Source organism: Taudactylus pleione, unplaced genomic scaffold, assembly GCF_031769625.1.
Source record: "Taudactylus pleione unplaced genomic scaffold, aTauple2 ptg000117l, whole genome shotgun sequence".
Taxonomy (NCBI): Eukaryota; Metazoa; Chordata; class Amphibia; order Anura; family Myobatrachidae; genus Taudactylus; species Taudactylus pleione.
In genome coordinates this window covers 421,596-447,440 of record NW_028284519.1, presented here as the reverse complement: position 1 = coordinate 447,440, position 25,845 = coordinate 421,596, and the positions used below count along the sequence as shown (strand labels likewise).

At 42.4% G+C, this 25,845-nt stretch overlaps 1 protein-coding gene across 2 annotated transcripts in view; it reads left to right on the top strand.

The window, feature by feature from the left end:
- PLA2G15 (phospholipase A2 group XV) overlaps window positions 1-24,357 on the top strand; it is a 29,547-nt gene extending 5,190 nt beyond the window's left edge. Inside the window, exons 1-6 of one of the 2 annotated variants that reach the window (XM_088471832.1) lie at window positions 2,393-2,512; window positions 8,184-8,340; window positions 8,626-8,744; window positions 11,973-12,071; window positions 19,771-19,995; window positions 22,706-24,357. In XM_088471832.1, coding sequence (XP_088327958.1) covers window positions 8,246-8,340; window positions 8,626-8,744; window positions 11,973-12,071; window positions 19,771-19,995; window positions 22,706-23,217 — 1,050 coding nt within the window. In that variant the 5' untranslated portion in view covers window positions 2,393-2,512; window positions 8,184-8,245 and the 3' untranslated portion in view covers window positions 23,218-24,357. Of the gene's footprint in view, window positions 1-2,392; window positions 2,513-8,183; window positions 8,341-8,625; window positions 8,745-11,972; window positions 12,072-19,770; window positions 19,996-22,705 lie in introns of those variants that run through there. The other variant, XM_088471831.1, reaches the window with a different exon arrangement.
- Window positions 24,358-25,845: the final 1,488 nt, after the last annotated feature.

Genomic DNA, 25,845 nt, shown 5'->3' with positions numbered 1-25,845 from the left:
AGTTGCCACAAGATTTTCTGTCCTGAAAATAAAACGTTAAAGTAACTGACTTTGGCCCTGATTCAGAGCCGGACGCTCTGACAGACTGCTCGCTCTGAATCAGGGCCAGGCTATTTTTTTTTTTTTTTTTTTTTTAGAACGGCCTCCTGGCCGCTCGCATAGCTGTGGGTGACAATCGGGCTTGCGATGAGACCCTTGTGGTAGAGTCTCGTTGCCGCAAGCCCCAGAGAGATTTCGGCTCTAACAGAGCCAAAATCTCTACCACTGACATCACTCGTGATGTCAGTGGGGCCGCCCCCAAACTGAGGCGTTCACATGGGAATGCCTCTGTTTGGGCAGCCACTCCCCCGGCCCCCCCACCAAAGGGGGCGTGCTTTCACTCAACATCGACAGCACGCCCCCTATGGTACGAGACCCGGAGCAATGGATTGCCCGTCGCTATCCGTGTCTCGCGCATGGGCACAACGGAGCCGGCTCCGTCGCGCGCATGCGCTCTGGGCCACCATCGATCCGATTGCAAGCACTCAGCGCTTGCGACCTGGTCTGAATCAGACCTTTTGTCACAATTAATTTGTATACTATGGTATCTGCCTAGTTTGTATGCTTTGTGTACTCCTCATGGCTGTTTTTTTATGACCCTGTTGTGTGACCATATGCCTTTCCTTTTGTGTCTGCCTTATGTGGGCTATATATCTACTGCCTGATTGCCCGTTTTTCCGACGCCGGTGTAACCTTCGGCATGGGGGAAATTCAACATGTTTAAAATTCCCAACTTGCCGATTCAGAACACTTCAGGGTCTGAATCAGGGAATCGAGATTGTCCAACATGTTGAATTTCTCCGATCCCCCAATCCCCGTGTTAGCAGAACGGGGAATTGCCCCGATACAGCCTAAATGTATGGGCACCTTATGAGTCACAATTTCATGTCTTCATGTTGAGACTGGACAAATCACTTCTGCTAATTTACCCTAAACTTGTGTCTTCATTTGGCAATGTGCAATATTGGGAGCTTTGCTTACTATAAACAAAAAATAAAGATAAAATGATGCACCATTCACTGGCAGAGATCAGAATAAATAGAAACCGAGAATTTGTCGGCAGATAAGAACCATTTGGCCCATCTAGTCTGCCCCTTTTCATGTATTCTTTAGGCAACTTCAACCCTATTTGCTCCTTACATCTCTCTTTTGGACAGTCTTATGCCTATCCCAAACGTGTTTAAATTGTTCCACCGTTTTAGCTTTAGAACTTTAGGTATTCTCTTCCTCCTAAAGCCAATAATGTATCTGACCGTTTCATAGGGAGTGGTGAAGAACTCATGACTCAATGTACTGTACAGAATACTTAAGGGTTTTTTCTGGATTGATGACAAACACTCCCTTATCTATAGTAACATACAAAGCATTCCTATCCCAAAACAATTGTTAATATATTAACCCCTTCGTGAACAAGAGCTAAATATTTGGGATCCTACTTAATTATTTCAGGGCTCCATCATAATTTGTTATTCAGTTTAATACATATACTGTATATCCATCAGACCTCTACACATGCCTATTAAATTCCCCCTGAGCTCACCACATGTCCTGTAAATGCCCCTCGGACATCTCCACATGCTATGAGACCTAAATGTTCCTCAGTGTTCACTCTAGGCTGTTTTAGCAGAGCGCTGCACCCTGCCTGATTTTTAAAGGGCAAAATGCACCTTGCCCCTTTTAGTGACGCCTTGCTAAAACAGCCTGGCCGCTGCAGTGCTATCGCCGCATGAATAGATGCCGTGCACATGCGCACGGCATCTATTCACATTAAGAAACCGCTTTGGGGGAAGCCCAGCACCTCCCGTAGGTACTGGGAACGTCCCTATTAATGAGGCCGCCGGCCGCCCCCAACAGTGATGTTGGCGGGGCTGCGCCCCCTTTTCACTCGCACCTGCCCCTGGCCATCGGTGCCCTGCCCGCAACTGATTCTTGCGGGAACGTTATCCCTCAGACCTCCCCACATGGCTTCAGATTACGCAACACCGCTTGAATGCTCGTCAGATTCCATACATACCCTCAGATGTCCCCATACGTCCATTGGATTAACCATACTTGCCCTCAGACCTTCCTGCGTGCCCCTTGTAATGCACATGAAATCCTTCTAGATAACAGCGTCCTGTGTAAGTTGCACAGTCATGTTATATCTGCCTGCTTATTCCCCCCCTGTCACCCACTAGCTACTTGATATGTATCCCCCCCGCACATAGATATAAAAGACCCTGCTAGATGATATAGTGTGTTGGATATACTCTTCTGAAGAGTGTATCTAACATGAAACTTAAATTTACATTTCCCCTCTGTCTCCTTCTACTTTACCTTAGGCTCTATGTATACGGCCGGCATCCGCTGTTGACAAGAGCAACTTTTGAAATCCCTGGTGTGAAAACCTATTCACGCTGAGCATTTAACAGCCCATGAAGTTGGGCAGATGCATAACAGTTGGAAGGAGATAAAGGAGAAATGTTAATGTAAGGTAAGTGCTGATTAGGCCTTGGGAGCCAGGTAGTCAGTGCAGCTATATAATTATAATGAAAGCTAACATTTGACTGGTGTTAAATTCTGAAAAATAAGACACTGGGGCTTGTGTAGAGATGTGTAATCTTCAACTGCACATGCACACCAAGAATTATTGTGCATCCCTTATAACGACTGAGGTACATTTTAGGAAATTACGACTCATAGCAGCGCCCAGGGAAGTGGAACAGGGGATGCAAGGGATGAGTGAGTGCAGCCGAAGTACAGTAAGGGTGTGTTTGTGCAAAGTACGCCCCATGCTGACTGCAAGAAAGACTTGTATGCTTCTGTTTGGAGGCTTATCTTTTGTGTGTGCGCGAACCCTGGAGCAAACTAAACTGATAAGTGGGTGCTTCTGATTGTCTGGATGCATCTGAATACCTTCCACTTATGCTAATACTATAGTAATGTGGCTGTTTCATCTATTAATATTAATAGTGATATTTGCAATTGTCCCTCAGCAATAAAGCATATTTCCACTTGATCTTGTAATGGGGAATGCAGTGGATGTTTACTGATTTGAACTTAATACTCTATTTTATCTTGTTCAAGCTTCTTTTAATGCATACTTGCCGACTTTATTAATATTCTCTCCGGGAGAAATAAAGAGAAAATGAAAACCACATCAGTGCTCCTAGATATGCTGCCCGAGAAGTTCCAAATTGTACCCCTAGTACAACAATAATACCATAATTAGGGGTCTATTTACTAAGCAGTGTTAGGAGACAGAGTGAAAAGTGATAAGGTGCCAGCCAATCAGCTCCCAACTGTCATTTTTCAAACACAGCCTGTGAGATGGCAGTTGGGAGCTGATTGGCTGGCACCTTATCACTTTTCACTGTCTCCTAACACTGCTTAGTAAATAGACCCCTAAGAGAGGAAATACTATATTACTCCTTATATAGATAAGAGAGAGCAAATTCATACAATATGTATGTATTTGTGTTTGAAGACAAATAAAGGTGTAGTGTGAGTTTAGCAGTTCATCACGATTACTGACCAGTCACACATCGCATGTAAACCAGGCGATATATAAAACTGGTTTCTCCTGGCCACAGCCTTGCATGTACTGTATAATACTGTGCTCTAAAAGTGTAAAACTGGTGCAAAAGCTTCCCATGCAGAGCTCTGAAAGCTGAGATCTATCTATATAGATAGAGAGTTAGAAAAAAAAAAGTAAAACCTTTTTGGTTTAAACCAGTTTTTTTTTTTTTTTTTCATTAGTGAAAAAAAAATGAACCCTGCTTATCATATTAATACTGTGAAACATTTATGTATTGGAAGCCTTGATCACTCTGGATTGTTAATGTTAGAAAGCATTAAAACAGTTATTAAGATTTTTTTAATGTAATCAAAAGAGCCAAACTAATGGTAGCTACACGCTATACCAGTGGTTCTCAAATGTATAAATTAACTTGAGTGTTGGGCAAATTTACTTTATTATGTGATACAAGTGTGTACTTAAACATCTTTGCTGCAGTTGTGCTAAAAAGCCCCTCTGCAAGCAAGGTCCTGTGAGACTCTGCTAGCGCCGGGCATCTCATATGCTTCTTTTTTTTTTTTGCCAAAAATGTGTTTAACGCTGGGCACACACTGTCGGACCAATTTTCGGATATGATAAACGCATCAGATATCTTGGCCATATACTGACAAATACTTCATCACAACCTACAGATTTATTTTCCATAAATCTGCCAGGGTCTGTCATATTGGTTCCTCAGAGGGGAGGGACAAATGATTTGCATAGTAGGCTAAGAGAGCGTTCATTGGCTGAGAGGTGGCCCTCCGCCTATCGGGCGATAAGCGGTTCCCACCATTGATTCCAATGATGGGGACTGCTGTGTAATGCTTGGTAACACTCAGCCAAAGCGTTTATATAGGAAATGCAGCAGCTGAGCCCCTGATTTGCCAGGTACCTGTCTGTGAGCACGAGATAATTGCGTTTTTTATTTACCAAACACGTGAATGCCTACAGGGATAGAATCCATGCACATCTGATTCACACAAAAATGTGCTTAGGAACGGAATCATAGTTGTATGCAACACCTGCTGGTTTGCATGCAACTACAATGGTGTATTGCTCCCTAAGCTGCAGTCTTATTGTCCTGCTGTGGACGTTTGGAGGTGGGGTGAGTACAATGCATTTCCAAAAAAAGGACCCCTCGGGGTCTGTCTTCCGATGCAGATTTACTGGCCATGGAACCCTGCACAACCTGAGAAACCTGAGGGTTAATCAGATGACCAATGACAACGTAAGTGATCCGATGCTGCGTCTTTGCACGCCGCAAAGAATCACACAGGCATATAGGAGAGGCATCTGTTTACACAAGGCGCCTCCTGCATCATTAGCATATTTTAGCACAGTAGCTGCGTCTAAAGACATGTGGAGATGTTTTATAACAGCACGAGGCGAAGCAGGAAGCACTAACGACGAGATGTATGAACATCCCATCGGCTGAAGCGGGAGGAGTGTAAACTCCCCCCTCCGGCGATCCCTGCCTGAGTACACAGCACATCAGCCTAGAACTGATGCGCTGTGTCTCAGTCCCGGCCAGCTCCACTGAGAATGCCTAGTCCCTGCTGTGGGGACTAGGCAATCGCCAGGCTGTAGCAGTCGATAGCGACAGGCACACTGACCGTTCATACATTGCCCAGACCATCGGCGCTAATGGCATAACGCCCCTGACATTTACCGCCAAAACCCCGATCATACATCAGGGAGAAGCGGTAACGTGCACTGATGCCGTTTCAACGCTTCATACATCTCCCCCCACAGCTACTATGCTATTGCGTCCATCTCTGAATCAGGCCCTTATTTATGTGAATGGTTAAAAAGGGCCTATTTAACATTAATAATTGAACTATTCCCTGAAAATAAGTTTTGTGGGATGCACACAAATACGAAGTATAATCCAAATGTCAGAAGAAGGCACTGTAGCAGATATCTGCTGCGGACCCTGTATTTACGACAGCAGCTGCATACACTGCCCGATGTGGCTGACTTAACTACAGAATATTGCATCGGTCGGACATGCTGGACGATCCAGCTTGCCAGACCGATCAATAGTTTACCATCGATTGCCCACACACAGTACAATTATAGGGTAATCCGCAGATATCGGGCGGATCTCTCAGATAATTGTATAGTGTACGCCTAGCATAAGTCGCGATGCGACTAGGACACACTAGCCAACTGTACTGATTTAATTTGATATGCAACACTTTTATATCTGTGTGCGACTGAGCCTTTGAATCTGTATACGAAGTGGTACAATGTAGAGACCAGTGTTTTTTCATTCCAAGTTATGTTTTGCTTCATATACAGACTCTCTGATGCAAACAGATATAAAAATGTTGCATATAAAAATAAACTGCACTGTCTGCTGATGCGTCCTAATCGCTATTTTGTCAAAAATAGATGCAGGTTGCTAGCAGAGTAGTTTGGGAGCTGGCGGCTGACTCATGCCAGCAAGATAAGCTGCGTGGCTTATTGAGGCTAGATGTATAAGGACACATCTGTAGCTTCTCTCATCAAGACTTTTTCTGCAGTGTATATGAAAAGTCAACCATTGAGGAACCTGGCATATCCTGGCGCGTCCTAATCAAGCACAATGTTATTTTAGTATTCACATATGCATACTATGATTTAAAGTTATATTTGAAGGGTGACCCCCTACACACACACACCCCATTACCTTCTGTTTCATGTCGTTTGTTGTATTCTGATCCCCCTCAATGTACAGTACTGCATAATGTCAATTGAGCAATTGGCAGTCCAGACTCTCTCAATGTTTAGGAGTTTGTATTCTCAATATATACACTGAGGTGCCAAGTCATGGGATAGATGCCTTGTATTGTGTAGGACTCCCTCTAACCTGGTGAAGTGCAGCAACTCGACGTGGCATTGATTCCACAAGTGGACGGAAGACCTTTGCATAAATGTAGATCCATGAAGTCTGGATAGCTTCCCACAGCTCCCTGATATTTGTAGGTTCAGGATCTTGGGTGCAAATGGACCTCTCCACTATGTCCCATAAATGCTCTATTGGGTTCACGTCAGGCAAACGTTGTGGCCACACCATTCGTCAGAACTCTTCAGAATGCTCCTCGAGACAATTCTTGACAACTTACAACCGATAATACTGCATTATCCTGCTGGAATATTCGATTGTTGTGGGGATACATGAAGGGCTGCAAATGGTCCTCCAGCAATGCAATGTAGCGGTTACTGGTCAATAACTTGTTCAGGCAGACTCAACTCATGCCACGTGAACACACTGGGGTGCACCACCAGCCTGCACGGTGCCTTGTAGACAACTGGGGTCCATGGCCTCGTGGGGTTTGCGCCGCACCCATATCCTACCGTCAGCCTGAAATAACTGGAACTCAGTGGACCACTCCACATGTTGCCAGTTCTCCATGATCCAATTAGCGACCTCACAAGGTAAGGTGCTGTGTCTGGTATTGTAGTGTTAATAGGGACACCCGGGATAGTCTTCTGCTCCCATAATCCATGGGAGCTAAAGAACACTGCACTGACCTACTGGATATGCGTCTGGTATTTCCTGCATTGAATGTGGATGTAAGTTCAGCCAGTGTTGCTTGTCTATTTCCTCGGATAATAATGGGCAGACATCGCTGGTCACGATCATTAAGCACCCGTGCTCGGCCACTGCGCTATCCACGGTGGGTGGTAATGCCTTACATGAGGTATTCCCCATATACATTTGACACTGTACTGTAGATTGAGGAATGTTGAATGTCTGCACAACTTCGGAAATGTTCCATCTGCCGAGCACCCAATATCATGCCCTATTAGAACTCCAATAATTCACATCGCCTTGCTGTAAGCAGCCTAGCTGGTTTTCAAACTAACTCCCAAGATGTCAGATTACAACTAATGCAGTTCTGGGTATTTTCAAGATGTCGCAGTATGGTGACGCCACCTACCATTAACTTTGCATGCTGCTATCCCATGTCTCCTTCAGTATATGTATTTATGAAGAGGTGGATTAAGGCCCCATGGGGCACTAGACAAGTTAGTAGTTTGGGGCCTATCTATCAAATTGTATTCTAGTAAACCAGTCACTTTAGCCTGCTCCGGCTCGCCCCGCCTGACTGTCTCGTCTCAGTCACGGGTAGAGGGAGCCATTGTGGGGGGCCCTTTTTGTTTTACCTGCCTGATTTCCATTACTTCTCCTTCACTAATTTCATTACGTTTAACTGCCTAACCCCACAACTCCTACTTCTGATCTCATTCTCTTTACCACACCCTTTGTAACTGACCCATTTCCTACAACTCCTTATCTGACTATATTGCTTTCTGCTCCCTTCACACCAGCCTCTCTATTTTTACTTCCTCTTTACCTACCACATTCCTTACCCAGTCCCTCTTTACCGGACTCTACTCTCCAACCCCCCCCCCTCATTCTTCTCACCCCCAAGAGTTATTGAAATGAAGCATAAAAGTAACATATATGTGCCCCACACACCTTTTATACAAACTAGGGAATTCCTAGCTTTATGCAGTCATCCCTTCCTTTAGATATATTCAAACATACATGTGGTTGCTGTGCCTTTTTTATGTCAAGTCCTTCAAGTGTAGTGAAGATGATTTATTTGTGTTTTAGTACCTGGAGACCTTGGAAACCAGTTGGAAGCCAAATTGAATAAACCATCGGTTGTGCATTACATGTGCTCAAAGAAGACAGATTATTACTTTACTCTTTGGCTTAATCTGGAGCTTCTGCTGCCTTTGGTTATTGACTGTTGGATTGATAATATAAGGTGAGAACTAATGCAGACTAATCTATGCGTCCATTGCCATATATTTGGTAAACTGTATTTTGCTATTGGAATTTTTTAAATCATCTCTTTTGTGTGCCCTTCTACCACCAGTTATTGCATATGACACTTGTTTCATTCACCTTCCTATGGATTTCTTAAGATTTAGAAACTGACCACTTAATTTACCTTCTGATAATTTGAGTTTCATACATTGCTTTAAGAGTATAGTTTTGCTGTCCAATTTGTAAATGCAGATTTGTTTTTGAATTTCATTATGTCTCTTAGGTTAGTCTACAACACAACAAGCAAAAGTACTGTTTCTCCTGAGGGGGTAGACGTAAGGGTCCCGGGCTTTGGACAGACCTATTCCTTGGAATTTTTGGATCCTAGCAAAAGGAGTGTAGGTAAGTTAAACAAAATTACACTTTGCTTGTCACATAAGTGCTCAAGAATGAGGAAACAATTTTAGAAATTGCTCATTAACTTATTGGTAATAGGTTGCACTTCCTGTTCATTAGAGATGTAGCGCAAAATTTACTAAGCGGCGGGTTCTAAACCCTGGTGGTTTGGTGGCGGTTTTGCTATCCGCAGATTTACTAAGGCCAAAACTGCTGTCAAACAAATATTAGAATAGAACAGGGCTGTCATTTAGAAACCACCACCAACCCCCTGGGGTTTAGAACCCGTCGCTTAGTAAATTTTCCCCTTAATATTTAATTATAATTGTGAAGCTTCAGCAATCTTCTGTTCTATGAAAATCTGCAAACATTAGAACATAATCGGAATCTCAGACAAGAGCAGGTTAAAAGTTTGTTTAATAAAACACTCTGAAGGAAACTGTGTATTACAGTATTACTCTTTTTGAGAACACTGGCTAATGAATGCGATTTCCATTTTACACTTCTTAAAAACTGGTATGCAAATTAACTGAGGTAAAAAGGTATAACGTTTTATGTAGGGGCTAGATAGAAAGCACATATCAATGACTGACACTGAGGACTCTGTTGGAGCCAGTAAATAGTGTTTCCTGGCTGCTTAAAACCTCTACATTCAAATATTACATTATTTTGAGCCTTCAGAAAATACGTCACTAGATGGGAACTGTAGTGCAAATGGCAGCTTTAGATGGACTGATGTTCAATATTTTTGCTACCTCCCAAGATTTAAGGCAATTACGAATTGCAAAAGATTCTAGTGTTTTACCTTCAACCCCAACTGACATAAAAAATAGTTTATGAAATATACCACGAAAAAATTTAAACCAATGTAATCCAAGAAATTATAAAGAGGGGGATAAAATTCTGCTGCATTTGATGAATGGGCCTATACTGCTAATATAAAATATGTATGAGTATTTTCTTACATGACGAAAACAAATTCTGGAGTTCAGGTCTGGTCAGAGATCATGGATCAATGCTTGCGGAAAAATTTGTTTGATATTTTTAAAAGAACAGTTCAATAAGTTGTATCACTTGAAAATTACACTTACAAGGTCACAGATGGTCCAAATGTGATGGTACACATTGTAAATCCCCAAACACCGGTTTGCTTAGTACATTGGCTTCACCAGTTTGTGGTGATCTCTACAAATAGGTCACAATTAAATATTCGCAATCAACAAAGCCCTCTTAAGCCAGAAGAAATGGCTAATCCGTCCTTCTTAAATTGACTGATGATCATGTAACTCTAATACAGATAGTGATGAGGAATCTGACACAAATGTAGTCTAAATATTGCAGCTGAAGGCGTGGAAAAGGGCTTAATCTTACTGCCAGCCTCAAATGCTATCTTTGACCAATCTGATGAGCAAAACATAAATTATAATTGTCAAAAATGTTCAGAAAATTGCTGTGATATAAAGGTCTACCAAGTAAAAATGTAATTCTACAAAAATATACATAAGAGCAGAGAAATGGTAAAAAAAATCACTAATAGTGTATTGAAAAAGGAAGTGGAACTCAATGTTGATGCTTGAACGCTTAAAGACCCCTATTCAAAAAGCATTGATTAAAATTGTGTTAAGTTCCAGGACAGTTCAAATCCGATCTACTTACCAAAATAATTTGTGACTCCAATAAAAGTTGCTTTAGTCGGCAGAATGCATATTTCTGTATGGCATATACGGCGTAGATTATATTTCTCAGCTATTCAGTAAAGCTAGTTAAACAAAAATTAGTCAAATAAAAAAATAGTTGAGAGCCTAGCAATATGCACAAATAAGGCAGACACAAAAGCATCAGAGAATCTGGAAGAACAGCAAGAAATGCCTCGGGCCTAACTGACGTGAAACAAACTCTGCTGGAATAATCAACTGTAAAAAACAAACAAAAATACTATACGCGGGAGGCGATGGACAAGGCCAGTACCTACAGTCTACTCTGCCCACTAGTGTAGAGCCACAAATGGTTTCTCTGCAGCCAGGTATATTGTGGATAAAATATAAAGTTAATTTGTTGAATACACCCTGGACGCGCTGCTTTTTTTTTTTTTTTTTTTTTTTTTTTTAGAAGGTCATACTTGCAGCAGTTCAAAAAAAGAAACAAAAAATGTTAAGAATGGTGTTTGCTAAGGTAGAGGAGAGGACGGAGCAGAAAAACAGACCTAGGTAGTCCTGTTTTAATCCCTTATGGGCATCATCCACTTTTTTGTTTTTTTTCTCCTACAATCTCAATCAAGTGTTTATTTGTTTTATTTATAAAGACTTTAAAGCCAAAATTATATGCTTTGTAAAAACGTAGATGTTTACATTTCATTTATATTTTTATAGCTATATGCAGTATTGTAGTTTAAAAAAAGTTTAACCACTTCGTTGTCAGGGGTATTCTTCCTACTCTTTTTGGTAAGAACTAATAAAAAATATATTTTTTTTTAAATATTTTTGTTTTCTTATCACTTTTTTTCTTTATTCTCATTGGGGATTGATTGGGATCCCTTCTGGGAATGCAGATGGGATTATGCAGACCATAATCCATTATCCTAGGAGGTTGTTAGAAACCTATGGAGTTCATTAACTAAACACATATCATAAAATGTTCTTTTTTTTTTTTCCCCTCAGTCAACATATATGGGTCTGTTTAGCAGTTTTTTTTTTTTTTGTTTTTTTTTTACATAGACTATTTTCGCAGTGGGATTTTAAGTAGATTATCTTTTTTAAACTTAATTCATGCCACTTTTTTTATCCTGTGGCAAAACTGCTGAACGTCTAGTTTATAAAACCATTGCTTAGTAAATAAACCCCATATAGTGTGTTCATGTTCTAAAATTGGCTTTTTAGAAGACTTCTTTTTCTCCAGACCACTGATACAGCCAGTCTAAATCTTGATATCTAGATGACTTCTCATCCGTCCTGAGCCTCGCGCCTTTTTCTATATGAATGTTTTAATTACATATTTGTTTTCTCCAAGGTTTAGCTCTGTTTGAAACAACCAGTATTTTGTCAGCGTTGATACTATTATATAATAAAACAAAGGTATTATGGTTTAATGCAATGTGCCACGATAGTCTGATGGTCTCAACAGTTTTTTTTTTTTTTTTTTTTTTTTTTATGTAATCACCCCAAATTGGAACAACAAAATCCATTGAATTTTATTTTTTTTTCCCTCATACACATTTGTTTGAATTTTGCTTTGCAGGTATATATTTCTACACCCTTGTGCAGAGTATGGTGGATTGGGGCTACGCACGTGATGAAAATATGAGAGGAGCTCCTTACGACTGGCGCAAAGCTCCCAGTAAGTCTCTTCAGCTAATATGGAAACCATAATCTTTTATTTTGCTGTAAGGTGGTGTCATATGGGTGCTTTTTAAAAGCATAATTTAAAGTGTGTTTAAATGCCCACAAACTTATGGAGCAGATGTTTTTGGTTTTTTAGTCATGTTATTTTTTAAATACAGGCAAATGTACAAATTGATTGTAACTCTCTAACTGAGATTAATGTAATTTAAGCATACCCGGTTACCTGGAGCATGTTGATTCTTTATTACAAGCTGTAAAAGTGCTGCACAATAAAAGCTTTGCAAAAATTAGGCATGAAATGCCTCTGTGCACTATGCTTATGGTGTTTTTAGTGTAAAGTGTTACAAATATACATGGTATATCATGTATCTTCCGATCCCTCTTCTGCGGCCTGTGGTCGACTCTGGAAACTGACACTATGCGCATGCGCAGTGTCAGATCCTGCCGGAGGAGTTTTCACAAAGGTGAACGACTCCTCCAATATGCCGGGGAAGTAACTTGCAGAGACAGTGGTTGTTGCTACCGTTGTCTCTGCGGGTTCAGTTTAGTACATAGTGGGTATATTTTCATTCAGGTATATAAATGTGACTTTAGGATGTTTTCATTCAAAATGAGAATATCAGCCACCATACAGATTAATATCTGCAGTACCGCGATTATTAATACATAGACCCCTAAGCCACTTACACAACCAACCATTGAACTTAAATAACCATAAAAATACATATAAACACAAAAATGGTAAAATTTACAAACTGCTCCTTTTTGTGGCCATCCAGTAAATGTAATAGCTCTTTTGTGAACTGATTGTTTGGAGCACAAAAGATTATATACTGGATAGGCTCTCCCTAAACGTCTCTCCAGCCCCCTCCCCCCGGTGTTCTGCTGCATGTAGTGTACAAGTGCAGTGTCCTCCTGCTTGCGGCATGCAGTTACAGCAGGTGTGGCATCGTCCTTCCGTTCTTACAGTTGGTCGCTGTGTCCTGTGGGAATCGGTATGAAATGCCGCATGGCCAGCGGTTCGATTCCCAGCAGCGCCTGGCCGACAACAGCAGAGTTCGATCGTGGATAGTACTATCTAACCTAGCCTACCCCTTCTTAGGGGTGCCTAACCCTATCCTCCCCCCCAAGTGCCTAACCCTAACCCCCCCTTCCCTGCTGCCTAAACCTAAGTCCCCCGGGGGGGGTGCCTAACCCGAAGTCCCCCCCGGGTGCCCTAAACCTCCCCCCCCCCCCTCTCCCCCCACGGCTGTCCACTCGCTGCGCCCTGTGTTGGGGAGATGTCAGGCGTCTACATCTAGACGCCCGGCATTTCATCCCTCGCCGGGATATGACAGTCGGGAAGCCGGCTTCCCGATTGTATACCATCCTGTGAGATGGGACCTGAGGTGGCCGGCTTGTTGAACCGTGTGGTCTGCTTGTCTCCAAAGTGTTTCACACGAAATGTACTATTCCGTATGAAACTCATTTGAAACACGCAGACCTTTAAACTTGAATCAAATTGATATGGTCTAGGAATGCCTCAGGATATGTTGGTATCCTTTTATTTCTTGGGAAGCATGGGAATCCACAGGGATACCATGGGGATATTATGGTTGGAGAGAACCAAGCACCAAACAGTTAAAGCTTCAGCTTCCAGGATGTGTTTATTTTTTTTTCCTCTAGATCCCGCTTTAAATGGTTTGGTGCGGCAGGATCAAGACGCACCTTTGTAACGGGATTGCAGTCCTAAGCTTTTATTTTATGTTTTATTTTGTTTTTGGGTTGGCAGTACTAAACGTCTGAATCAAGACGCATGTACTGTGACTGTATCTACATCTGCCGAGCCGCAACGCGAGTAACTGGGCTGGTGATTCCGGCATGTCGCGGCTGAGCTTCGTAGCAGCAATGCTGCGACCTGGATTGCAACCAGACGCACAGAGATGTCTGGTAAGGAGGTTCCCCTCTTACGGGGAATCGTGCGCGGCAGTCCTTGCTTTTGGTGTCAGACACACTACAAGCAGCTGCAGTCAGGGCCCGGGATTGTCCACGTCCTCACTACACCACCGGGGCCTTATCGTCTAACGCCGGGGATCGGCAGCAGACACTTCTGCTGCCACAAGGCTAGCGTACCCGGATGGTTAACGCAGCTTAGGGGAGGTAGGCGCTCCCCCAGCAGCTCCGACCAAGACGCAGTCCCTACAAAGGGTTTCACGCGTCTGGGTTGCTCTGCCTACTCACCACGTGAATATGAGACGCTCACGGTCCACTATCTGTGTGCTGCTGTAGCTGTTGGTCTCTGGAGGTTTAGGTCAGTCTACGTGTATACCTCTCCTGTGGTTAAGGTATACAGGGCTCTATATCCTACCATTCCTGGTGTTTGTAAAGTTGATTTAGAGTCCATTGTAATTATATTATACATGCATTGTATGTGACTGTTTGCTAGCTGCTATTGACATTGTCTTTTTATTTCTGTCTGTCAATTAGAATGATCACTATTTTTTCTCTCCATCCTTTGGGGTGGAGGTTATTCTTTGAGTACTTTGCATTCATTTGAGAATTTGTGAAGGCTGTCACATAGCATTGCACTTATTACCTTTATGAACAGCCCCCTGTGCTGGTTTCAGGTAAATCATGTATGGCCTGTGTGTCCTCTCAGGACTTGTATGGGCACCATCTAATGTTGAAAGCAGACCGGTAGTTACTAAGGTGCCTAAGCGCAAGTTATCTTTTCACCAGTCTGCTCAACATATGGATTCAGACGCAACATCTGAGGAATCGGATGATGCGCAGGGTTCTTCTCCAAGGTCTAGCTTGGGGAAGGAGGATCATCCGTTCAGTGTATGTTCCTCCTTTGAGGGCGGTTAATTCAGTCCTAACCATTCAGGATGATGAACCAGCTTATAGTAAGAAGGCTCCAATCTTTACTCACCACCGGAAGGTAATCAAGTTTCCTGTATCTGAACAGCTCATTGAGCTTATGGATGAGGCATGGGGGTAACCCAGAAACTATTTTTTGTGAATAAAAGAATAACATCGTTGTACCCTTTACTAGCTTCTGTATGTACTAAGCAAGCAGGTGGTATCTCCTACTGTGAATGCTCATGTAACACCTTTAAACAGAAATGCTACATTGCCTAGTTTGTCAGCATCTTCTCTGAAGGATTTCACATAAGAAAATTGAAGCATGTCTCAAGGCAATATTTTCATCATCTGGAGCTGTTACTCGTCCAGCTGTGGTTGGAGCCTGGGTAGCCAAAGCTGTTGAAGAATAGATGGGGACATTGGAAGACACTCTACCAGATGCTACCAGAGAACAGAGGATGTATATATTCCACATACAGGACTCTGCTTCCTATCTGGGAGGAGCTGCAGTAGATGCTGGAATTTTAGCTTCTAAAGCATCAGCAGCTTCAATAGTGGCACATAGAGCCCTTTGGTTAAGATCCTGGAAAGCTGATACAGGTTCAAAGAGGGCGCTGGAAGTCTTACCTTTCTATGGAAAGGTACTTTTTGGAGCAGAGTTGGATCAAGTTATAGCTACTCTGGCGACTTCAAAATCAGCAGGTCTGCCATCTACGGCGACTATTAGGTCTAGGCAGGTTTCTTTTTTTCGGTCCTTCTGTCCTCATAGACGAGCAAGGGAACAGTCTTCCTCTAGGTTGACTAGTTTTCGCAAGGCGACAAACGAAGAGGTCTGGCCCGGCAAGACGTCCAGCTTCTAAACTGGGCAACAAACCTTCGGCCTGATGGGATGGGTCTCCTCCTGTGGGATCCCAGGGTGTGAGGCAGACTTCTTCAGTGTGCAGATTATTGGCATCAAACAGATGCCTAGGTGTGAGAAGTGGTCTCTCAGGGGTATGCCCTCACTTTCCGGAGGCATCCTCCCCAGAAGTTCTTTTGCAAAGATGCGGTCAAGGCCTTGGCCTTTCAGGAGGCCATTCACTCCCTGCTGCAGGTGGGGGTAATAGTCCCGGTTGTTGTTATTCCAATCTGTTTCTGGTTCAGAAACCGAATGGGGCTCATCACCCTATACTAAATCTAAAAACCCTCAAGTTTATCCATGTACCCAAGTTGCGTATGGAAACTATCCGGTCAATTATTTTGGCAATGGAGCCAGGGGATTACATGGTTTTTCATTACATTCAGGGTGCATATGTGCATGTTCCTATTATACCATCCCACCAACAATTTTTACAGTTTGATGTTTTTCAGCAGCATTACCAATTTCAGGCTCTACCCTTTGGCCTATCTACAGCTCCCCAGGTATTTACCAAAATAATGGCAGTCATGATGGCCTATATCTGGGAGTCGGAATTCTGCCATATCTGGACGACCTTCTGATATTGGCACAAACTCAGGTTGTTTTACAAAGCCATCTTCAACTGACCATAGCCTGCCTACGAAATCACGGCTGGATAATTAATTGGGAGAAATCATCACTTTCTCCAACACAGCAGATGGTACATCTGGGAGCATTGCTGGATTCTCTGGCACAAACTGTTTCTGCCAGAGGACAAGATTGTGGCGCTGTCTTTACAAATATTCAAGCTGCTATGCAAGCAAAGGGTATCCATTCTGTTAGCAATGCAGGTCCAGGGATCAATGGTATCCACCTTCGACATTGTGGGGTATGCTCAGTTCCATTCCAGGCCTCTGCAAAAGTTGATTCTCTCCAAGTGGAACGGACAGGATCATCGAATAAGGTTTCCGAGAATCATTCTAACTCCAGAGATTCGTCACTCTCTCCTGTGGTGGCTGAGAAAGGATCATCTGAACAAAGGGCACCCATTCTGGATTCACAATTGGGTGCTTCTTACCACAGACGCCAGTCTTCGTGGATTGGGGGCAGTGACAGGTCATCACACCTTTCAGGGAAGATGAATAAATCAGGAAAGTCATCTGCCAATAAACATTCTGGAACTGCGAGCAGTGTATAAGGCACTTATCATGGCACAGGACCTGCTCTTGGGCAGGCCAGTCCAGATTCAGTCCGACAATGTGACTACAGTGGCCTACCTCAATCATCAGGGAGGCACAAGAAGTTACGCAGCCATAAAAGAAGTGACAAAGGTTCTGATTTGGGCAGAACGTCATCTTCCAGCCATCTCGGCAATATTCATACCGGGAGTACGCAATTGTGAAGCAGACTTCCTAAGTCGCCAGGGCATACACAACGGAGAGTGGTCTCTCCATCCGGGAGTGTTTCAGCTCCTGGTAAACAAATGGGGTCTACTAGAAATGGATCTCATGGCATCATGTCTCTACACCATCTGCGGCTCAGATCAGGGTCCCTGCAGCATACACACAATTTGTTAAAGGCCATATTCCAAAGATATCCTACATACTTGGCTCCATCTTGTCTATAGAGCCTCACGGAACAACTTGACATCACCTGGGGTATGCCTCTCACAAACCACGCTCCCGCAGCTTGTTCAGTGTGTGAGATATATAATCTTTCAAAAGCGGCAGCAATATCTGACTCTTACATCAAGCTGCAGACTTACCGAGAAGCTTATCAGGACTGTTTTTCCACTGTGGTGCTAAATACAGTAGTAAGTACATAAGACTTTTTCAATGAACTACTCTGCTCCACTGGTTACAGCAGCAACGTGTTTTTTTTGGCTCACTTTGATTTGAGACCCCTCATCACAAGCTGAACTATCTGACTGATTTTTTGTTATTAGTTGTCTAAACACTAGAAACCTATTAACCATTCTTTATATGTTTCATTTTATGCTGCTACAGTGTTACAACGCTTTTTACTAATAGAATGCTGGTAACTATATTTTTTAATTAATTATTTATCCTGATCGATTAATTTTTTGTGTTTTAGTACATTTTTTTTTTTTGTTTTTTGTTATAAGACACCATCTATTATGTTTATTTAAAGTGTATTGGTCTCTATATACCCATTTATTATTCCTTGGATTAAAATATGCTTTTATGAGTACTTTACAGACTTGTTGGCTCTGAATAGTCTTGAGTGCGCAGTCTATATTTTTGTTCTCAGGATTTCCAGGGTACTGGCTTTTCTTCAGGCGGGGTAGACAGCGGTCTCCGTCTGGCCACTTTGACAGTTCAGAAACTGGCACTCTGTCTGGTTCCAGAGGAAGTTTGCCTCATTACCAGATGTCAGTTTTTTGTTTTTTTTTTCTAAGGAGATCTGCGAGTTCAGCCTCCTTTTTGTTCCACCGGTAGTCTTTGATTCTTAAGGGGCTACAAGCTTCCCCATTTGAACCCCTAGACTCTGAAGATTTGAAGTGGTTGACGGCGAAGACCCTTTTTCCTGCTATCTCTTCTGCCCGCAGAGTCTCTGATTTGGCAGCGCTTTTTTGTCGCTCCCCATTTTCTATTTTTCACCAGGATAAAGCTGTTCTTCATACAAAGGAGGGTTACCTTCCTAAGGTAGTGTCCCGTTTTCATGTAAATGAAGAAATTGTAGTTCCAGCTTTTCAAGCTCCAGCTCTTTCTGTAGGTGAAGCCTCCCTGGATGTAGTTTGTGCTCCCCGTATTTATGTGGAGCGCACAAACTGTTAGAAAATCAGATGCTATTTTTGTATTATGGTTTTCTCAAACGAGGATGGCCAGCTAATAAGCCGACTCGGGCGAGATGGTTACACATGACTATCTCTCAGGTGTACACACAGGCTGATCTCCCTGTCCCGAGCACGGTGACAGCACATTCTCCTCGATCTGTAGGGCCATCGTGGTGCCTCTGCTGAACAATTGTGTAAGGCACTTTTGTTAGGTTCTATGCCTTTGATACTTTTCCCTCTCCGGATGCTTCCTTTGGGCGACGAGTTCTCCTTTCTGCTCAGGAGTGTCCCCCACTGTAGGGGAACTGCTTTAGGATATCCTCATGGTATCTGTGGATCCCTATGGACACTGAAGAAGAAATGGTTATGGTAGACTTAACCTAGGGTCCATAGGGCACCCACCCTGACGCATCTGGCTGCATGGGTAGTTTTTTCTTTCGGTCACAGATTCCTTCATCTTGTGTAAAGGAGCATACACACTAGACGATATGCTCCCTAAGTGATATGGTCTGGTGTGTCCCTGGCAGGGTGTGCTCAATGTCGTTCATGACATTGAGCACACCTGCTGAACGATATCATTAACAATATCGTTCAGCGCCGGGCTCTCTTCCCCCATTCCCCAACATGCAGCAACTTGACAATATCGTCAGTTTGGCCTGCATGTTTGCCCGATGAACGATAAAGATGAACGACCTGCGTTGTTCGTCGTTATCGTTCATCATTTAGGTAAAAAAATGGATGATAAAGATATCGTTATCGTTCAGTTGTCCACTTTAATCGCCCAGTGTGTACGCACCTTAAGAGTTTTTGGTGTGTGATTGCTCTTCCTTCTTCTCTTTCCTTCTCCTGCCTTGAGGCATGATAACTAAACCAAAGGCCTATGGCTAGAGGTGAGGTTTATATGGAGGAGGACCCAAGGCATCCTGGGAGCTGAATCTTTAACTGTTTGGTGTCTGGATCTCTCCAACCATAAAATCCCCATGGTATCCCTGTGGACCCCATGGACCTTGAAAAGAGTTATCTAGGTAAGTCTACCATAACTCTAATTTTCCTAGTAGGCTATAGTGCACATCATTATATTGAGATTTTAGATTTACTGTATTGTTTTTGGTTCAGGTTATGTGATGCAACGTTTTCAAGATGAGTTTTTCCTAAAATGCATTTCCTCTTTCTTAGATGAGAACACAGAATATTTTGAAGCTTTACAGAAGCTAATAGAAACTATGTATGAAACATATGAGAGCCCAGTGTCACTCGTTGCACATAGTATGGGCAATCTGTACACACTTTATTTCCTCAACCATCAGACCCAGGATTGGAAAAACAAATATATTCACTCCTTTGTGGCTATTGGAGCTCCTTGGGGTGGGGTGGCTAAAACTCTACGAGTTCTTGCTTCAGGTCAGTACCATATTGGATAAATCCTAAAACTTTAATGTGAATTTTAATCGGGTGGGAGAGCTGAACTTTTTAACCTCCAAATGAAATCTAAACTTATACAAACTGGATTGTGATTGCATAACATGTCTAACAATATTGGATTTGTTAAATGTCCTTTCACATGTAGAAAACAAAGCCTTTTACAGTTTCTGTAATGACTGTGGGCCTGATTCACTAAGGATCGCTATTCTGCTTATATGCACACAGCGCAGTTGCTAAAATCAGTGATTACCTGTAAATATTTGCATTGCGATCGCAGCCTCACATAAGGACGCCCACTTTCCCTTACATCCGTATACTTGGCCAACATAGAGAAACAATCGTTAACATCGGACAGTTAATGAAGCCAAGACCTTACTAAGGAATTGTTTGCTTCAGGACACACTTTGAGGCCTCAGGTGGCATTAGGTATCGCAATGGCTAAGTTATGCACGCCCACGCAGTGACTGTTGAATCGCACTGGCACACCACCCACAAACGACACTTCCTGTCAATCACTCTGCCATGGTATGCGATCGATGTCCCAATCGCAGTGGCTAGTTTGCGCTCTGCGAAGCATGTGCAGTACGCAACAACCGACCGATGGCGTGCATATAAGCAACTGCGTTCCTTACTGAATCAGCCCTGGGCCCCTACATTAGTTTTATAAAATGCTTATTTTAATTGAAATCCAAATATGATTGCTGCATAATGGAATATAAATTCATAGATTAAACATATGTGAAATGAGGTCCTAGATTTTTCAGAGCTTTATCCTAACAGCAGGAGGGGACATTATTATGTTAGGGATAATTTACCACGCACTGCAAATTAGAAGACTGCTTTTATAAATGTAATGGAACGATTTGTCTTTTTCTGTAGGGGATACATATTACTTATATTACACAAGCTTTAATGATACTGAAGCAAGGCAAATCTATAAAATTACACATCCTGACACGCATACCAGTGCAATTGAGACCTAAATTAAAACAAAACACACTGCATACACACCACCCCAGGTAGCCAGTATTCCATACTGATCTCAGCCCAGGTCCTCATTCCTTTTAACTGTACAATTCATAGCCCAGTGGTGCCATCCAAGCTCCATTTCCACTCCTGCTCTGAACTGAAGCAGGGAATCGGAGCATCAGACAGGAAGCAGATTGCTGTGAGCAGCTTATAACGACGAGCTTCCTCTCCCCTTTCAGGCAGAAGCCCCTGCACAACAGATGGGGAGAGAGAAAGTACCAACCAATCGGCTCCTAACTGTCATTTACAACCTGTTTTTGAAAAGTGAGTTAGGAACGGATTAGTTGGTATTTTCTCTATACACTTTCTCTTAGGTTTGATACATGGTTACGTATACCGTAATTACTGATAGGCAGGGGTCAAAGTGGGGCAGAACTGCGTTCTGTCACTTCTATTTGGAGACTGAACCAGTTCTGCCTCCTCCGGCCCTCCTCAGCCCGGCGCTGCACGGAGGCTCCATTTGCCGGGCGCCTGCTGAGATTTTGTTACCAGCGGGCACCCGGCTACTTCCCCCACAGCGCTAGCCGGAGGCTGGAGTTCACTCCTGAGCTACGACTTCCGACTCCCGCAGTGTGCACTATGGGAGAAACATCATGACTTCTCTCCCATAGTTCCGAGAAGCAGCCAGGCGGACCAGATGTCAGCGGACACAGGAGCGAGGCTTAAGGTAAGTATTTTTGTGGCTTTCTTTTTCTTTCTTTGTGCATGCGCGCATGGCACCATTTCAGGGGGTATTACTTCCATAGGGGGCACTGCATAAGCGGCACCACCACTGGGGGCACTGCATAAGGGACACAATGTATAAGGGGCACTGTTGTGTGTCATAATAAGGGACACTACTATGTGGTGTAAGTTGAATTTGGAATACTATTGTGACAACGTCCCTCTCTTTTGAGACTATGCCCCTTTTTTCGGCACGCTTCTACTTCGCACACTGTCCCTTTATTAAAGAAGCACCGGGGGGGATGAGTTCCACCACTTCTCTAGAACCACTTAAAACACTGCAGATAGGTAATCTAGCTCTGAATGTTTTTGTGCTGGTAATATTTTTATTTTGAGTTAATGCAATAATTTTTCAATTATACTGATGTTCATAAAGAATTTGTCACTGAATTTTACTTTTATTTAAAAACAAAAAGTATATTACTTATTTTTAAAAGGTCCATACGAGTAGAGTGAGATTAAATTCTCTGTGGTGCTGTTAACATTCTAAAACTCTATATAGTGTTCTTTCCAATTCGTATATCCTACTTGTGGTACACATTTAAAGAAATTAATTGTAGTTAAATGCAGACAAAAAAAACCATTGATTATTGTAGATTTATCGTGTGTTTTTTCCAGTGGTGGTGGTAGAGTTTCTCTGCCCACCAGTAGTTTGTAGTTATGCTGATGTCTTTGTTATAAAAGTGGCGAGTAGCGGGTATATTTCTACTGGATGCCAAATGCACCTCATCATTCTTAGTGTGCGCTCTGCCATTTCACACAGTTACAGTAGTGCTTTCCATTTTTAGGTATGTCTTTGTTTAAACTAAACTATTGTAAACCAGTGTTCTGTAATAGATTACAGTAACCAATACTTCATGTATACAGACTTTTTCATTTTAAACTTATATATTTTTTGTACCTGGGCTTTTTTTTAAATTTGAAATCTGCCTTTTAGGGGACAATAACAGAATTCCGGTGATCAGTTCCTTGCGGATCCGTGACCAACAGCGCTCTGCTGTCTCCACCAGTTGGCTCCTTCCATATAGTAACACATGGTCCCCTGACAAAGTGTTAGTAAGTACACCCAGCACAAACTACACCCTACAGGATTACCAGAAGTTTTACAATGACATTGGCTTCCAGGAGGGTTGGTTCATGAGGAAAGAAACACAAGAACTTATATCGTCTCTTGCTCCTCCGGGGGTTCCAGTACATTGCCTTTATGGAACTGGAGTGGACACCCCTGAATCATTCCAGTATGATTCTTTCCCAGACAAGGACCCAAACGTAATATATGGACCTGGAGACGGGACGGTGAACATAGAAAGTGCCTTACAGTGCCGTAAATGGCTGCACCGTCAGAAACAGGCAGTGTCTTTATTAGAGCTTCCAGGGAATGAGCACATTGCAATGTTGTCAAATGTCACCACTATATCCTACATCAAAACAGTCCTTTTAGGTGTGTAACCTGCACCTCTGAGGCGTGTAAAGTCTGCCTTTTGTGCACTGTGGTCAATGTAGTAAATGAACAAATGTTTTTCTGTACTAGGGCAAGCACAACAAATGTCCCTGAAAGTGAATTTATATACAGTATCTACATTTTGATTAGCCCTCATCCGTTGACTTATGTTATGTTGCATATAAATGCACTTGCTTTGCTAGGAGAGGTTTTCCAATGTTACAATTTTTTGGATATTGTATTTTTTCTCTGGCTGTATTTGTTAGAAAATTTGATTGTCAACATATTTCCTTCTTATACCTTTTGAGTAAAATGTCATTTCTCAAGTACTGTTTTATTCAAAGTGACTTTAGTTAAAAGAAAAAAAAAAAACTGTTTTAAATTAACGAAGTGAGAAACACAAAGCTAGTCATGTGAAAATGTACTTCGGTGCCATCAGAAAAGTATTTACTGTATATTGTGAAAGTGCCCAAATTTGAGTCCAAGAACTGTAAAACATTTGCGCATTGTGATTTTGTTGTGTATCACTAGCACTCTAAACCACAATTCAGTTCCACAGTGATTATAAGAGATGGTTTACAGCTTAGTTGTTTACATCTGTTCGTGTATGATACATGAATAGCTTACAAAGTTTGGTGTTTACATAAATTGCATTTAGATATGTCAGGTCCTTTACACTTTGTACCTCATTTCCGTTTTAGAAGAAATCTTGAAGATTAGCAAATATTGTAAACAGACATGAAGAATAATCAGATCTCACAAGTAATGGTCACACGTTTGCACAGTTTTCATAAATGTTTCATTCAACTACGTTTTTTGTGTTATATAGAGGTTCAAGGTTCATAGGTTCAAGATCTGCCCTGCAGCATCTAAGTAATAAAAATATTGGTGATTACCTACGGATAGTAACTTTCTAATACATAATGTAATAGTATAATATTTCTACTCCTGATCACTTTAGGTTGAAAAAAAATAATGTAAGAAATCTGGTCTTTTCTTAAGCTCATACTGCCAAATTTCTATACATGTTCCAGGTTTTCCTACTCTTGTGTATCGGAATCTATTTATTTTTTTGTCCGAAATCTGTTTTTAATTCAGAAATGTTTGCCTTTTGTGCCTCAACATTGTAATAAATATGTTAAACTTCATTGCACTTTGATTTATTGTGCATTAGCCTATCAGTTATTTACAACATAGGTCATATTTGATATGTAACAGTAATTTAGGTGATTGAGTTGTACACCCTCTGACGCACAAAAAGGTCAACACAGCCATGGCGATCATTTTGGAAGGAGGTGAAATGTTCAAATTGTAACCCATCTAGTTATATAATATTGTTAAAAAATTGATAGTGGGAAAGAATCTTTATATAAATATTTCCATATAGATGCACAATACAATCGGTTGAACGGAATGAGTTCCTGATGCTATTCACTTGTCCCCATCGCGCCCTGCACTTAAGTCCGGAGATGCGTGTTACAACGCCCTAAGCCAGGTATTTAGTCACTGTAGTCTGCATTCTCTGACTTAAGTGCCGGCCGCAATGCTGTTAGTGCATGCGCAAAGTCCGAAACCAGCATCTCTGCACTAGCTTCGTCTGATTTCTGCTCACACCTCCGGAGGGTACGAGTAGAAATCCTCTATTCGGGGTCAACAGCGTGGCCAATTGAATTGCTCCGGGAACTCATTCCTGGCGCTAATCAACATTGCATTTAATTGAATTCCCCCTCATGGAATGAGATTTTTATTAAATGGGTACTCAGTGTCTTATATTGCTATCTAGTTTTTCTGGCATAGCATGAATACAATAAATTATACTTTTCTCTTGAGTCTATGTCCCTTTGTCATAGATTGCCTCCTCATAATTTGAACATAGAATGGGATATTACTAAAACACTTTGTCAATGTAAAGAATGACCTCTGATGAAAACGACCCACTTGATAGGTTGAGAATCATGTCAGGTGACCTCAGCATACCACGAAGTGCCTTACAGACACCAAGATGTAGAAGCAGCAGACAGACTCCTCGCACAGCCGCGATTCTCCACTCCACAGAGGGAGACTGCAGTTCGGAGGTCCTATCGCTACGGGACACTCTGCTTGTGGTTTGTTTTGGGACCCACTCACAAACACGTGTTGGAGGTATCTGCCCTAAGGGTGTGATACAAGAGCAACCCACGGCAGCAGTCATTTATTGACTGGGACTTTGGGATTCCAAACCCCGCCCACTTGAACAGTCCCGCAGTGTTGCGGCTGGCCATCGCTGATCGGGGATGGCAGGCATGTTATCGGGTAATACGGAGACTTACACATGTTTGCTATAAGACAGCTTCACTAGACCACCTGCTTTGACTGGGATTGCACTCCTTGCACCTGGAGACTGCATGCTTTGCTGACTTAGTGTTGGCAACACGCTGAATTCACATCACTTGTAATTGTGTTCACATATAGGGCCGTATTCAATTAGTTTCGCACCCGCGGAAAAGTTTCCCCTTTTTGCCGACATCTCGTGTTTTGGTCGTGGAAACTAATAGCGCGCTTCCCCGCTATTCGCCGTATTCAATTGCAAACCACACGAATGGCAAGCGGCGAATTCAGGACAGGCGGAAAGTGCTGTCAGAATTGGGGAAACCAGC